Source organism: Lemur catta, chromosome 17, assembly GCF_020740605.2.
Source record: "Lemur catta isolate mLemCat1 chromosome 17, mLemCat1.pri, whole genome shotgun sequence".
NCBI lineage: Eukaryota > Metazoa > Chordata > Mammalia > Primates > Lemuridae > Lemur > Lemur catta.
This window is the reverse complement of record NC_059144.1, coordinates 50,126,912-50,140,555: the sequence shown is the minus strand read 5'-3', so window position 1 is coordinate 50,140,555 and position 13,644 is coordinate 50,126,912. Positions and strand designations below refer to the sequence as shown.

At 56.2% G+C, this 13,644-nt stretch overlaps 1 protein-coding gene across 3 annotated transcripts; it reads left to right on the top strand.

The window, feature by feature from the left end:
- Positions 1-1,521: 1,521 nt before the first annotated feature.
- LSM14B (LSM family member 14B) lies at positions 1,522-13,275 on the top strand. Of its 3 annotated transcripts, XM_045529220.1 has the most exons (10): positions 1,522-1,816; positions 3,533-3,696; positions 4,914-5,049; positions 5,980-6,096; positions 8,138-8,305; positions 8,571-8,648; positions 8,890-9,051; positions 9,428-9,578; positions 11,261-11,446; positions 12,128-13,275. In XM_045529220.1, exons 1-9 carry the CDS (start codon positions 1,690-1,692, stop codon positions 11,430-11,432), a joined length of 1,275 nt encoding a protein of 424 aa, XP_045385176.1. In that variant the 5' UTR covers positions 1,522-1,689; the 3' UTR covers positions 11,433-11,446; positions 12,128-13,275. The 3 variants fall into 3 exon arrangements, with proteins under 3 accessions (XP_045385176.1, XP_045385178.1, XP_045385177.1); XM_045529222.1 differs by lacking the exon at positions 5,980-6,096 and having other exon boundaries at positions 1,654-1,816; XM_045529221.1 differs by lacking the exon at positions 8,571-8,648 and having other exon boundaries at positions 1,654-1,816.
- Positions 13,276-13,644: the final 369 nt, after the last annotated feature.

The window sequence follows — 13,644 nt, the reverse complement described above, 5'->3', positions numbered from 1 at the left end:
CTGGACACCACCCTGCCCTGGGCTGGGCGAACTCTGTCACTTTGCTGTCTCTGTTCGCTTCCTGAGCATGCTTTTCTGGGAGCCAAGAAGCAATTCTGGAATGTTCAGGTAAATCTTGGCAGATGAAATTGCCCACCTTCTCTTCAGCTTCCTGCGTTCCTTTCTCAAAGGCACGTTCTCTCCCTGGACACTACCGGCTGCTGGTGGGGCCGGTGGCTTCACAGAGGGCAGGAGACCGTGCGGTGCCCGCAGTGCGCACTCCTAGGCCCAGGTGCGACTTACCTGCCCGCGAAGCTGCTGTTTCACAGGGGGCAGCAGCACCTGTCTCTCCGCAAGGTCAGAAATACAATTTGGGTCCTGACCAAGCCCACGCTTTTTTTTTTTTTTTTTTTTTTTTGAGACAGAGTCTCACTCTGCTGCCTGGGCTAGAGTGAGTGCCGTGGTGTCAGCCTAGCTCTCAGCAACCTCAAACTCCTGGGCTCAAGCGATCCTCCTGCCTCAGCCTCCCCAGTAGCTGGGACTACAGGCATGCGCCACCACGCCTGGCTAATTTTTTCTATATATATTTTTAGTTGTCCACATAATTTCTTTCTATTTTTAGTAGAGATGCCGTCTCGCTGTTGCTCAGGCTGGTCTCGAACTCCTGACCTCAAACGATCCTCCCGCCTCGGCCTCCCAGAGTGCTGGGATGACAGGCGTGAGCCCCCGCGCCCGGCCCAAGTCCACACCGAACAGTGAAACAGACGCCTCACGAAAGAGTACTTATTTTTACCGTGGGGGATGCCGGCACTTATCTTACTCCGTTTCATTTTTACAAAACCCTAAGTGTCTCCCCGGACCCAGCAGCGGCCCCTGACCCGGACGCTCTTCGCGGTCGGGAGAGGGCGCAACGCACGCGCGCCCGCGGGTCCCTGCGGCCGGGTTCATCCCGAGGACAGGGACGGGGACGGGGACAAGACGGGGACTGCGCGGCCGGCGGGGCGGGACCGGGCACAGCGCTTGGCAGGCCGTGCTTAGAGCCGCTTGCCGGAAGCGGGCCCCGGGAAGCGAGGGTTTGGGGGTGCCGGACCGGGTCGAGGGCAGCCGCCAGGCCCCGCAGCCGCAGAAAGGTAAAGTGAGGTGAGTCGCTCGCGGAGCCGGGACAGGGCGGGGCGGCACGCGCCGTGGGCGGAGCCCGTCTCCGCCCCGCCCACCGAGTTTGCAAACAGCGACCGCCCTCTCCCTCCCCGCGCGCTGGGTCTGGCGCTCGCAGCCCCGCGCGGGGCCCGCCGGGAGCCGGCCGAGGAAGCGGGCGGAGAGCCCCGGGGCCCACCCCCGCCGGCCCTCACTGCGCTGGCGCGGCGTGCGGGCCCGCCCCCTCCCGGGCTGGCGGCGCGGCCATATTTAAAGGGCGGCGGGCGCGGCGAGCCAATGGGCGGCGCGCGTGCAGGGGCGGCGCGTGGCGGCTCGAGGCCCCGGATGTGGCTGCAGCGGCCCCTCCTCCCCAGCACTCCCTTCAGAGGCCCGGCCGCGCGCCCCTCCTTCGCTCGCTCGGCGCCCGCGCAGGCCCCTCGGGCGGCGGCGAGGAGGCGTCCCGGCGGCGGGGCGGAGGAGCGCAGGAGCGGGCGGCCAGGAGACCGCGCGGCGGCGGAGCGGCCCGCGGCCCGGCGCTCGTCCCCCCCCGCGGCCCGGCGCGCCCCGGCCGCCGCCATGAGCGGCTCGTCAGGCACCCCGTATCTGGGGAGCAAGATCAGCCTCATCTCCAAGGCGCAGATCCGCTACGAGGGTATCCTCTACACCATCGACACGGACAACTCCACCGTGGCGCTCGCCAAAGGTAGCGGCCGCCGGGCGCCCCGGCCCAACCGCCCGCGCCCGCCGCCCGGGCCCACAGCTCCACGCCGGACGTCCGGGCGTTGGGACCCCCGCCCGTACCCCGCCCTGGGCTCCAGGGCCTGCGCCGGGAACCCCCACACCCTCACCCCGGACGCCCCGACTCGCGCGCCCGCCGGGTCCCCGCCGCGGGCCGCCGCCTCTGCGCCGCCCTCCCCCGCCGCGCCCCTCGGGCACAATGGTCTCCCTCGGCTCCCCGGCGGCGTTATTGTGCGCGGGCGCCCGGCCGGCGTTTGGGGAGGGGCGGGCCCAGCCCCCGCGGCGCCGCTCCCCGCCCCGGCGCAGCCCACCTCTGCGGGTGCCGGCTGCGGGGGCGGCCTCCCCCTTCCTTCTGGGGGATCCCTGAAGGGGAGAGGCCAGGCAGGGTGAAGGGCTGGGTGTCGCCGCGCGTCCTCAGAAGGCGTGGGGGAGGCGAGCAAGCGCGAGGCCGGCTTGCCCTTCTGGAACCTATTAGGCAACTAGGGCTTGATCCTGCACGTATTCCGGGTCCTAACGGCACCTCCTGCCAGGGTGCGAGCATCAGTTGAGAGCTCGATGCCCCCAGTTTGTCCTCATCCAGACTCTCCGACCGCGGGGCTTACCCTTTTGTGACAGACCCCTGTGGGCACCGGCAACCCGCCTGTGAGACTTAGGGGAAGAGGGCTCTTTTGTGACTCTAGAGACGTCCAGAACCTCTCAGCTTGTCGAGGCAGTGGGTGGCCCAGACTTTCTTTGTCTTCATTCTCCTGAGGATGGGGAGTGTACTTCTGCCTCGCTGAGAAAAGTGCTGGTGGGTTGGGTGGGGCCGGGTCTGGGTCTGGTGCTAGGTGCCTGGGGGTCCTTCAGGTGCCTGGACAGATGTGAAACGCTGTTCGGGTAAGAGGGAGCCCCCGTGCCTGGAAGGATGCAGTCATTCAGACCGGGGGAATGTCTCCTTTCAAAGCCCTGTGCTCAAACGCACACGGACTCCTGCCTTGCTGCAGGAGACAGTTCAGCATTATAAGGTTATGTGCACACTTGTACCATTGGTACTTTACTGCGTTTGACATGAGGTCCCAATTGGAAACTGAGCCCTGGAGTGGGGGCCAGTGCTTAGTAGGTGTTGTGCACACCCAGCTCTGCCCTGGGGACCTACTACGGAGAACACTGTTGGTTGGGGGTTAACTCCCCAAGAAGTCCCTTGTGTTCAGGACTTCCTTATAGACAGGGAAGCTGGTGGTGGGGGTGCAAATTTTGGGCCCACTCCCCACTCCCTTTGTTATTTCTGTAACAGTTTTCCCAAGCTTGTGGGTGGAAGGGCAAGGGGAACACTCTCAGCTTCCTGGATTGTCTCCTAAGAAAACCGTGTGCACTGAGGCTTTAGTCTGCGAAGGCAGATGTGGAGGGAGGTTTTGCTGAGAGCTCCGCACATGGGTGTGAGTGCACTTGGGAATGTGGGGCTTCGGGAGACCGTGGGTCCGTGAGTTTTTCCTTTGTGACCTAGAACTTGTGGAGCGTCACCAGCTGGTGCCTTGTGGGTACTGTCTGCTGAAAGGTGGTGATTAACGAGTTGTTGAAATGTAGGACTTGGGTGCTGTGTTGGGGCTCAGGGTAAGAGCCGCCTGTCTTTTGGAAGGCTTGGGAGCTGTAGCGTCAAGAGAATTGATCGACAACCTAACACTTCTTTTTCTCAACTCCTAAGTGAGATCCTTTGGTACTGAAGACCGTCCCACAGATAGGCCTGCTCCCCCGAGAGAGGAAATTTATGAGTACATCATTTTCCGGGGAAGTGATATCAAAGATATTACTGTGTGTGAACCTCCCAAAGCCCAGCACACACTCCCTCAGGATCCTGCTATCGTGCAAGTAAGTGTGTCGCTGTCCTTCTGGGGGGTACTATTGTGAGAGATGCTATTTTCCACATGGAGCTTGTGTCATCTGTTTGGTCAGAGAGCTCAACTGGAGTAGTTTTCTAATGAAAAGGGGCTTGAATTTTGTCTAGGTTGTTGCTGTTGCAGCAGAAGGTGTTGGTTTGTGCAGCTTGCAGTAGGTCATGTGCTGTACGGCATGGCCCTGGAAGGTGGCCTGTGAAGCTCTCTCTGTAGGGGGTGGTGTGTTGTGTGTGTTGTGCAAAGGGGTGGATGCTTTGGGCATGGTGCTTGCCCTTAAGTTTCTGGTTGGAGAAGTCTGAGCCCTTTGAAGCCTGGGTGAGCCGCAAGAGGATGAGACACTAGCAGGGCAGCCATGTCTCCTCATGCTGGCAGACTCACCATCCCAGCACAACCTCTGCAAGTCTGGTGTCTCACCCACCTGCTGGGTTGTGGCATATTTGGCCCAGAATTACCAGGGAGCCCAGGGCAATATTTTGTTAGCTTGTAAATGTTAAATATTTGGTCTCTTTCCCTCGCTCTCTCCCATCAATACAAAAAAATAGATAAATTTTAATATTCATTGGCTGTTGTGGGGTTCAGATGGCACCAGCCTCTGGGACTGAGCCTACACCCTGGAAGGTGGGATCCTTAGGGTGGGCTTTAGGAGCACAAAAGAAGCCCCAGCCAGACCTTTGAAGGCTTGGGGGAGGGGGCCCTCAGGGACTTCAGAAGAGGAAAGTACCTGAGCCAGACCTGAGGAACAGAGAGGAAGTGGCCAGGTGATAAGGAGTGGATGGAGGTCAGTCCCCAAACATGCAGCAGTGCTCCCGAAGGCTGGGGTCCCCCCGGAGAGAAAATGGATGTTTGGGGAAGTGTGAGTCCTTTTCCAGCCACACTTCTGCGGTGGATGTGGCAAATCAGGTGGCATTTTCCTCCTGTTACCTGATGGCAGTGGTGAGCCATTTGAGGGTTTTGAGTTAGGAGAAATTAGGGTTAGAATTACGTGGACAGGTGGAGCTGGGAGTGAAGTGCTGTGGAACAGGCAGCTTTTTGCCATACTGGAAACTCAGGCCCCTGAGGATTGCTCCAGCATCTCCAGAATACAGACTGCCAGCAGGATGCCCGCTTCCCATCTGAAAGTTCGCTCTAAATGCGGAAGTTCGGGGTGACGGATGGCCGTGCGCCACTCTCACCGCGTGTCTCATTGTTCAGTCTTCCCTGGGCTCTGCCTCCGCCTCGCCCTTCCAGCCGCATGTGCCTTACAGCCCCTTCAGAGGGATGCCGCCCTATGGCCAGCTGGCGGCCACCTCCCTGCTCAGCCAGCAGTACGCCGCCTCCTTAGGCCTAGGTGAGTAGCCTGTTTCTCCTTGGTAAACCACGCCTGTTTGTGACTGGCAGGAAGTGCGTGTCAGACCCTGAGGGTGGGGAAGGTGCCCTTGTCATGTTAAGCTCATAGACTTCATTTTACTGGACACTTGATAAATTGCCCTGTGCAACTTTAGCTTATAAGGATACTTAGTAACTACTTAACTGAGTAAAAGAGGCAGCAACCTGAGTTTTGGAACAGATGAATCAGATCAAAATTTATTTGAAATGTCAGTGTGGGTCTAGGTGGAAGTCCTGGTATATCTGCTTCAAAGAAGAAATAATTGAGATAGATATTTCATATATATGTGTGTGTGTGTGTGTGTGTATATGAAATATTACAGATGATAGCACTGTGGGACCTGGAGGCTATAAAAAAAAAAATTGCAGATGAGTTCTAGCTCTACACATTTGTCAGCCTGTCAGAAAGTTAACACCCACCTATTATGTCCTTTCTTCTGCTGTTAAGTGCCTTGCTCAAAAATGGTTTCAGCCAAGGTTAAGTAACCAGCCCCAGGTAAGATGCTATTTTCAAGGTGTAACCTGAGATTCCACCTTGTCCTTGACTTGGACATAGCTTTGCAGTTGTGTTCAGGGCACGGAGCTGGCAGGTGATCTGCCTATCCCTGCTGGGACTCCAGCATGAGGTAGCCGAGACAGGGAGGGCTGACTAGGCCCTAGACCAGTTCTGTGGGTCACGTGCTGCTACAAATCATGTTTGTCTTGGTTGCTGTTCCCTGTGTGACAGGTGGCCTTCTCAGCCCGGCTCACTGTGTTTCTAAAATATGTTTGTATGAGCAAAGCCCTGTGAGAGGTTGCTTGGCTCTTTCCAAGCTTGCTAGACACAAGACAAGTATATCCTGACTTATTTGTGTGCTTTCTTTTTTGCTCTTTCTCCTTTCTCTTCTTTTAGAGAAGTTGGTAAGCCCTCCAGCCTCAGCCGCTGCTTCCAGCCCTAGCTCTTCTCCATCTCCACAGCCCGTTTCAGAGCTTGACTTGTCCTCAGAGCCACAGCAGCCCACTGCCAAGGGTAACCGCAGTTTGGGAGAACTGCATGCTGTCTTGCAAACCATCCCGAGAGCAAGGGGGTAAACCAGTAGACAGAGTGACAGCAGCTGGAGCAGATCGTTGCCAAGCCTGGGGTTCAGTTGAGCTGCTTATTTGCTTCGACATACAGTCCTGATTTATGAACTACCACAGTTTTAAAGACGGGATTAGAAAGAATCAGCGGAGTGCTTTGTTCACTCTCCCTGGGTGCAGGGTCTGTTTTGACTTGTGCCACAGACTACCTCGTATGGGGAAGTTTTACTGTGCACAGAAAGCCATGTACCTGGGCTTCTGCTGGGTCCTAAACCTGTTGTAGATGGTTGCAGTGAAATTCCCCTAAGCACTTTACATGCCTTGGTGCTCTTTGATCTGTGTGACACATAGGTCACTCTTTCAGGGCATTCAAAATTGGGGGTTGGGTGACAGTCCCCAGCTGTTTGGCCAGGTGGGCAGTGCCAGCCTGATGGCTGGCTTGCTAATGCCGGTGTGCGGCACTGTCTCTGTGCGGGGGTGGCGGCACCTGTGGGGTTTCCTGACAACTCTTCTCATTCACTCTGAAGCTCTTAAATTCATGTTGAGGACTCCTGCACACATCCATGTTATACATGGCACTGGGTGCTTTGCCACAAGCAGGGCCAGCACCGTCACCCCGTCCTAGTCCAAGATAACGCCTGGGGCTTTGCTTGTGGCGAGCAACTGCTGTCAGTCTGCCGTTCTGCATGTGCTGCTTTCTGAATCCTGCATGGACTCCAGTGTATCTAAGTTAAAGAAGTAGTAATACTTTTTCCCACTTAAAAATGACACTCGATCCTTTCATTGTTCTTAGGACCATTTACTTAAAACTGCTCACAGGGCAAGACTGTTTGTTTTAACGGGTTTAGTTTTGTAAAAAGCAAACAAGCCCAAGTTCCTTGTTCCATCCAGGCACAGTAAGCAGGAGGTACTGGAAGGCATGTTCGTCTCTCAGGGATGGTCATGCTAAGTGAGGTGGTAGAGGTTAGTTAGAGAAGGTGGTCCAGGTTAGTTCCTGTCAGAGGAGACGTAGATACCTGTACATGAAGCCGTTCCCACCTGCTCTGAGGGCTTCTCTTGATCTAGTTACAAGGAGTTTGTCACCAGTAACTTTCCTAGTTTCTGTCGTATCTGCAAAGCAAGGTGAGAACACCCAGTCTTCGTCTGTGTTGGGCTGCTCCTCTAACAATAGTCACCCCATGGCCAGAGCTCATTTTCTCTGTCTCAGATCTCCATCTGCCTCCACCCAGTCCCAAACTGCCCTGTTTGAAGAGTCCCCACAGGTCCTGGACTTGGCAGAGCAAAGGGAGGAGGCGTGCAGGTGGGCGAGGCTCGTCTCTCTGACCTCCTGGTTCTGAGGGCTCCATGTCCGGTCGTTCATCTCATGTGCTCAGGCCTGGGAGTGCCGTGTTTGGGCACAGCCTTACCAAGGGCTACCTGGGAATCCTTTGCTTCTTTGTGATGAGCCTTTACTCTTGGGAGAATTGCGGGGGCTGTCACTTTCTCTGAAGTCAGCTCTTACAACTTCATCCTTTTTAGTTTTATTATTACAGTGTTCTAGAATTTAACTTCAAAGTCTGACTGTTGCATTTTCTAGAAGGTGCCAGGCTGGGCTGGTTCTTCTCTAGCGTGGACCAGAATGATTCTCAGGTCCTGGATTTAGTGTCTCAGGACCCTTGAGCCCCTTTAGGGTCAGAGCTCACGTAGTTCTAGGAAAGCTGTTCCTAAACCACTGGGGAGATGCCTCTTTATAGGCACAGTGGTTTTTCCCCTCCTCAAGGTCCCCTAACTCAGGCAGCTTGGGGTGCACAGAGGTGACCAGGCCTGCTTTTGCTGCCCGGGTTAGCCGCAGAGGAAGTGGCCCAGTCTTGGGGAGCTTTGCTGGCATTTGGTAGAATCTCTAGGTGGTTGCCCTCCTTTCCTTCCTGAAGTACCAGCCAGAAGAGAAGTGGCTGGAGATGTGGGACTGCTTTTTTCTCTGTTTGTAAATACTCCTTTCCTCCTCAACTCAGGAGCTGGTTTTCCGTCCATCCCGGTTGGCAAGAGCCCCATGGTGGAACAGGCTGTCCAGACCGGTTCTGTTGATAACCTGAACGCCAAAAAGCTGTTACCTGGCAAGGGTACCACAGGGACACAGCTCAGCGCTCGCCAGGCCCAGCCAAGCAGCAAGACCGCCAACGGTACTTGAATCCGTCTTCCTTGGAGTTTGCTCAATGTTCTAAAAGTAGCACACTACTTCCTGGGTTTTTTTTTTTTTTTTTTTTTTTTATTAAAAATTGCAGCGCCCCCATCCTAAACCTCACATGCTTTTGCAGGGCAGGCCCGTGCAGCAGCCTCTCGTGGTGCCGCCTCTTGCTGCATGCCCCGGGTGGTGGTGCCCTGCTTCCTCGGCTGGGTTCTGGCTTCTGCAGGAGCTTCGCCTGATTCTTCCCTTTTGCGCCTTAGATATAGTCCAGCCGGCAGCTGTGCAAATTCAAGGGCAGGTGAATGACGAGAACAGAAGACCTCAGAGGAGGCGATCAGGTAACACCTGTTGCCAGGTGACTTCTGGAGAGCCACGTATGATCAGATTGAGCTTTGCTTGCCCCCTTCCTGCCTGCTTCTCTGGTGCCGATTTCAGGGGGTGCTGGGGTGCAGTTGCTGCTTGTGTGCTCTGCCCCTGCGTCATTGTCTCTGATGCGTGCCTGGAAACTGCTTGTGACGTCAGCCACAGAGCGTCAGGTCTGGGGCCTGCTCCAGCTGTGGCTGCCCTGTCTCCTCACAGGGAACAGGCGAACCAGGAATCGCTCCAGAGGGCAGAACCGTCCGACCAACGTCAAGGAAAACACAATCAAGTTCGAGGGCGACTTTGATTTTGAGAGTGCAAATGCTCAGTTCAACCGAGAGGAGCTTGACAAAGAATTTAAGAAGAAACTGAATTTTAAAGGTCTGACTCATGAAAATTATCATCCTCTCCAGAGCATCCCTAGAGTGTGTTAGGAAGAGATGACTGGGGTGACCAGGGCAAGCCAGGCGGGTGGTGACCAGTCTGGAAAATGTGTCTCGAGGAATTGATGAGGTGAGTTGTCTGTGGGGGAGGTGTGAGAACAGTCACCGTGAGATAAGTGCAGACTGCACGCCCCGAGGGCAGAGTGAGACCTACGGTTAGAAGTTAGCAGAGATCTGCACTTAGCAGGGCAGGCTCAGGTGAAGGTCGTGCGGAGGACGGCAGCTGAGTGGACGGGGCGGGGGGGGGGCACCCTGCGTGGGAGTGAGTGTGGTTTTTTTCTCCTGTGCCTACTGTGTTCTGCTTCTCTTTGTAGATGACAAAGCTGAGAAAGGGGAAGAGAAGGACCCAGCTGTGGTGACGCAGAATGACGAAACTCCTGCTGAGGAGGACCTTCTGGGGCCCAACTGCTACTACGACAAATCCAAGTCGTTCTTTGACAACATCTCTTCTGAACTCAAGACCAGGTGAGAACCTGATTGAACTGGTGGGAAAATAGTCATTCTGCAAGTCTCAGAAGGACAGGACTGACATGCTCTAACCTGGAATCCTAAGTACAGGGCACACGTTTTAGGATCCTGCTCACACTTTGCATAGTAGGTACGTGCGTGCCAGCTAGCACCTGCCTGAAGCCAGCGTTGCCAGTCACTTGGCCTGAGGGTCTTTCCCCTGGCTTTGCTGCCTATCCCCACTAAGGGTGGTGGCACCACTCCTGGTAGGCTCCACGGTCAGCACTGCTTCTCCGCACCTTGGCCTGGTTGCTGGTCCTGCTGCCCCGGGGGCCTGGGGACTTTGCTACCTGAGCCAGTGGCTGGAGCTTCTCCCCGTGGCTTCCTGCACTCGGTCGTTCCAGGCTGGGGATCATTTCATGTGTCTTATTGTAGCACCTAACAGCTGGTACTCAGGTGCTGCCTCTGTGAACAACCTGGACAGTAAGTGAAGTCTAGGGACCAGGCATGGTGTGGAAACTCAGGCCCGTTTGTCCTGCAGGTTGAGCACCAGACACCACGGGGCAGGGAGGACACAGCAGAAAACAGCTGGGCGATCCCCACGCCCACGTTCTCCCTGGGAGAAGAGCACAGCGCGCTGGGGATGGCAGCAGAGAAGGAATGGCGAGGGGTGGGTGTAACCGTGCGTGGTCAGGTCCCACAGACGAGGCAGGTGTGTGAGGAGTGAGGCAAGCTTCTCCAGGTGGGGCCACAGCCTGCCACGTGGCCAGAGCCGAGTCTGGCTGGCAGGATGCGTTCCTGTTGGGTTTTGTAGGTCATGGTAGTGACTTTGGCTTTTGTCCTGGGCACCGTGGAAGCCATGGGTTTTGAGCTGAGGAGTGGTGCAGTCTGACATGTTTCAGCGTCCTTGGTGAGAGCTGAAGGTGGGCCAGCCTAGAAGCTGGGTGACCCATTAGGAGGCTAGTGTGGCAGTGCAGGTGTCTCGGGATAGAGTGAGTGACGGTGGTGGCAGAGGGAAGGGGTGGAGTGTGAATGTGTTTTGAAGGTGGCGCTAACAGGATTGGCTGACAGGTATGAGAGGAGTTCAGAGCGACTCCCAAGTTCTTTGGCCCAGGCAGCTGCAGGATGAAGTTACTGTGTCTTTAAACATGGAAGCCTGTGAGAGCAGCGGGTCTCCTCGGTGCTAGGTGCGCTGCCTGGAGCTGCGGCCCGTGCAGGTGGCAGTGCTGGGCGGGCTCAGCACAGGAGACGCTGGAGGTCATCGCGGCCTGCAGCATGTCTGGGTGGTACCAGGGTTGGTGCTGTGTCCCATGCCCAGCCCCCAGGCAGATGCATCACATTCTCGGGAATTTCTCTGTGACCAGCCCACTCCTCATCAAGCAGGACCCCTGGGCCTCCCCAGTGTTCCTTCCTGTACCCAGTGGCAGTGGGGGCTGCTTTAGTAGCAACTGCTCACCTTTGGTGACAGAGATGTGAGAGTTTCCAACTGAGCAGCCCAGTCTACAGTGAGAAACTGAGATATGGCTGGGAACCCCCATACCGTGGGCTCTCAGGCTCCAGTGCTGATGGGATCCCCCTCCTCCCCATAATGGCTCTGGTCCGGCCTGTCCTTCCTTCCCTGGGCAATGCTGAGGATGAAGCCTGGCTCAGGAACCTGAGAGTGGGTGCCTGCTGCAATGGGAATTTCATCTGTGGTTTAGTTCTAGGCGGACGACGTGGGCTGAAGAGAGGAAGCTCAACACAGAGACCTTCGGGGTGTCAGGGAGGTTTCTGCGTGGCCGCAGTTCCCGAGGTGGATTCCGAGGCGGCAGGGGCAACGGTGCAGCCCGCCGCAACCCCACTTCCCACAGAGCTGGGACTGGCAGGGTGTGAGGATGCAGATGAAGGTGAGCAGGGGAAGCTTCTGGGTGCTTTGGTGGGAGTGTGTAGGGACAGGTGTGCTCAGGTAGAGTGTAAGGGCAGGGAGCGGGCTGGCTCTGCCTCCCAGCCAGGAGAGGCCTAAGGTGTCAAGGAATCACCTGGGGGGCTCTTAGGCCCCAGCCCAGCCAACTATACTAAATCTTTTGGGACAGGACCTGGGCCCCAGCATCCCGAGAGTGAGATTCCAGGTGCGGGAGGGTGAGGCCATGGTGGGAGTTTGTGGGCCAGCTGCTTGCTGCTCGAGTGCAGTCAGTGACTGAGAGCCTGCTCCAAAGCCAGTGTCTCTGTCCCAGCCCAGCCCTGCCCTGCCCTGAATCGGAGTCTATACTTGTAACAAGGTCCTAGGTGACTGTGCACCTTGGGTCTGGGCCTGGCATCCCACGTGGGTGCCTGGTGCTGACTCACCCCCAGCCAGGTGGGACCTGCAGGGCTAGGGGCTCTTGCCGCCGGCCAGCCACCTCTGTCCCCAGTGTGTTGTACAACTGTGGTGCTCAGCGTGGGTCGTGGGAGGACAGTGGGAAGCCCGGCCAGGCTCTGGAGGATGGGAGGGGCCTGAGCGACTCCTGCTCTGCAGGCAGCAGGGCCTGGCTCGCCGGGGAGCTGCCTGACAGGGCTCTCGTGCGTTCACTGCCCGTCTCTTCCCGCAGGCGCCTGCTCGAGTGGCACAGAAACGACGCATGTGTATCAGGACACAAGGAAAACATGGCACTTATGGGGAGAAGTGGGTCACTTTGTTTACGGAGTTTGGAAAATTCCCATCCTGCTACTTACGTTTTGGACTTAACTGAACTTGGTCTAAGTTAGAACCACTTGTTCTGGGGAAGTATTCATGGGTGACCTCTTTGAGGTGTCTTGACCTATGTTTCCTGTTTGGTTGTGCGTAGCCTAAGGTTTTGGTATTTTGCAGAAAGGTTTCTATAGCGAAAGCTTGATCCTCACTTTATTATTATTTTTTTTATGACAGCTTTGACTTTTAAAGTGGAACCAAATCTCAATTTGGCAAATGTGGCAGCCAAGGGCATCTCTGTAACCCAGCTGGCCCTGGTGCTGCTGGCGTGGCACCCCCACTGCCGAGGATAGGGTCTCAGGAGCAGGCAGGGCCAGCACAGGATGGTGTGGGGTGGGTGGGCCGAGGGCAGGGAAGGGGTGTCCCATGGATCATGTTGTATAAGCAAACCAGCCTACCCTGACACGTCCAGAGTGGTGCTGTCCAGGGTGGGCTGGAAAGACTGGGCGAGGCAGGAGGGACCCTGACATTAGGTGCGGAGCTGTCACACAGAGCCCAGCCTCCATAGGCATCGAGGTGGGTCAAAGCCCACTACACACCCCTGTGGCATCCGGTGGCCCTCGTGGCCTGGGCCAGCCAGTCGGTGTTGGACTCTGGCCGAGCACGTGGGTGTTCTCATCCACTTGGAAATGAGCCAGCCTTTTTCGCAAGGTCAGTTGACCAAGAGCATTACTTCCCTCCATTGTAAATAGTTGTGTTTTTGTTTTAAAGGCAGGTGGTGGGAGGGTGGGGCTATAAATTTGTTGCATGAGTAACTAGGTCAGAACCTTAGTGTGAGCATGCGTCCTTGTGACTGACAGGGCATTCTGTTGAAAATAAGCACCTTGGTAACTAAAACCCCTTTAATAGCTATAAAGGCTTTAGTTCTGTATTGATTAAGTTACTGTAAAAGCTTGGGTTTATTTTTGTAGAACTTAATGGCTGAGAATTAGAACACAGCAGTGGGGCTGCTCTGTTGGAGTGATGTAAATTGTAATTATAAATAAACACGCAAACCTTTAAAATGTTCTTCTCGGATGCTCGAAGAGTCCTATTGACTCTGCCACCCAAATCACCTCTGCGTCACATCGAGGTCTGGAGCACGCTTGCGCCAGTAGGATTTGGGGAGGCTTGGGTCTGACACTTGAAGTGCCAGGAGACAGGCCTGGGTTCCCACCGTCTGCTGCCTTTCTGGGATGGGGGCTCCGTGGTCCACAAACTGGATGGAAACTAGTCAGAAGACCAGTTCACAGCCAGGCCTGTTCCCCCCTGCCACCCTCATGCAGCTTCCATACTCTCAGGCCCCTGAGAACCCACTATCATGCTGCCTCCTGGGACGACCAAAAAGCAGAGACTTGGCTGGTTTTAGGCTAAAACCATCCCTTTCACTGTAGGGGG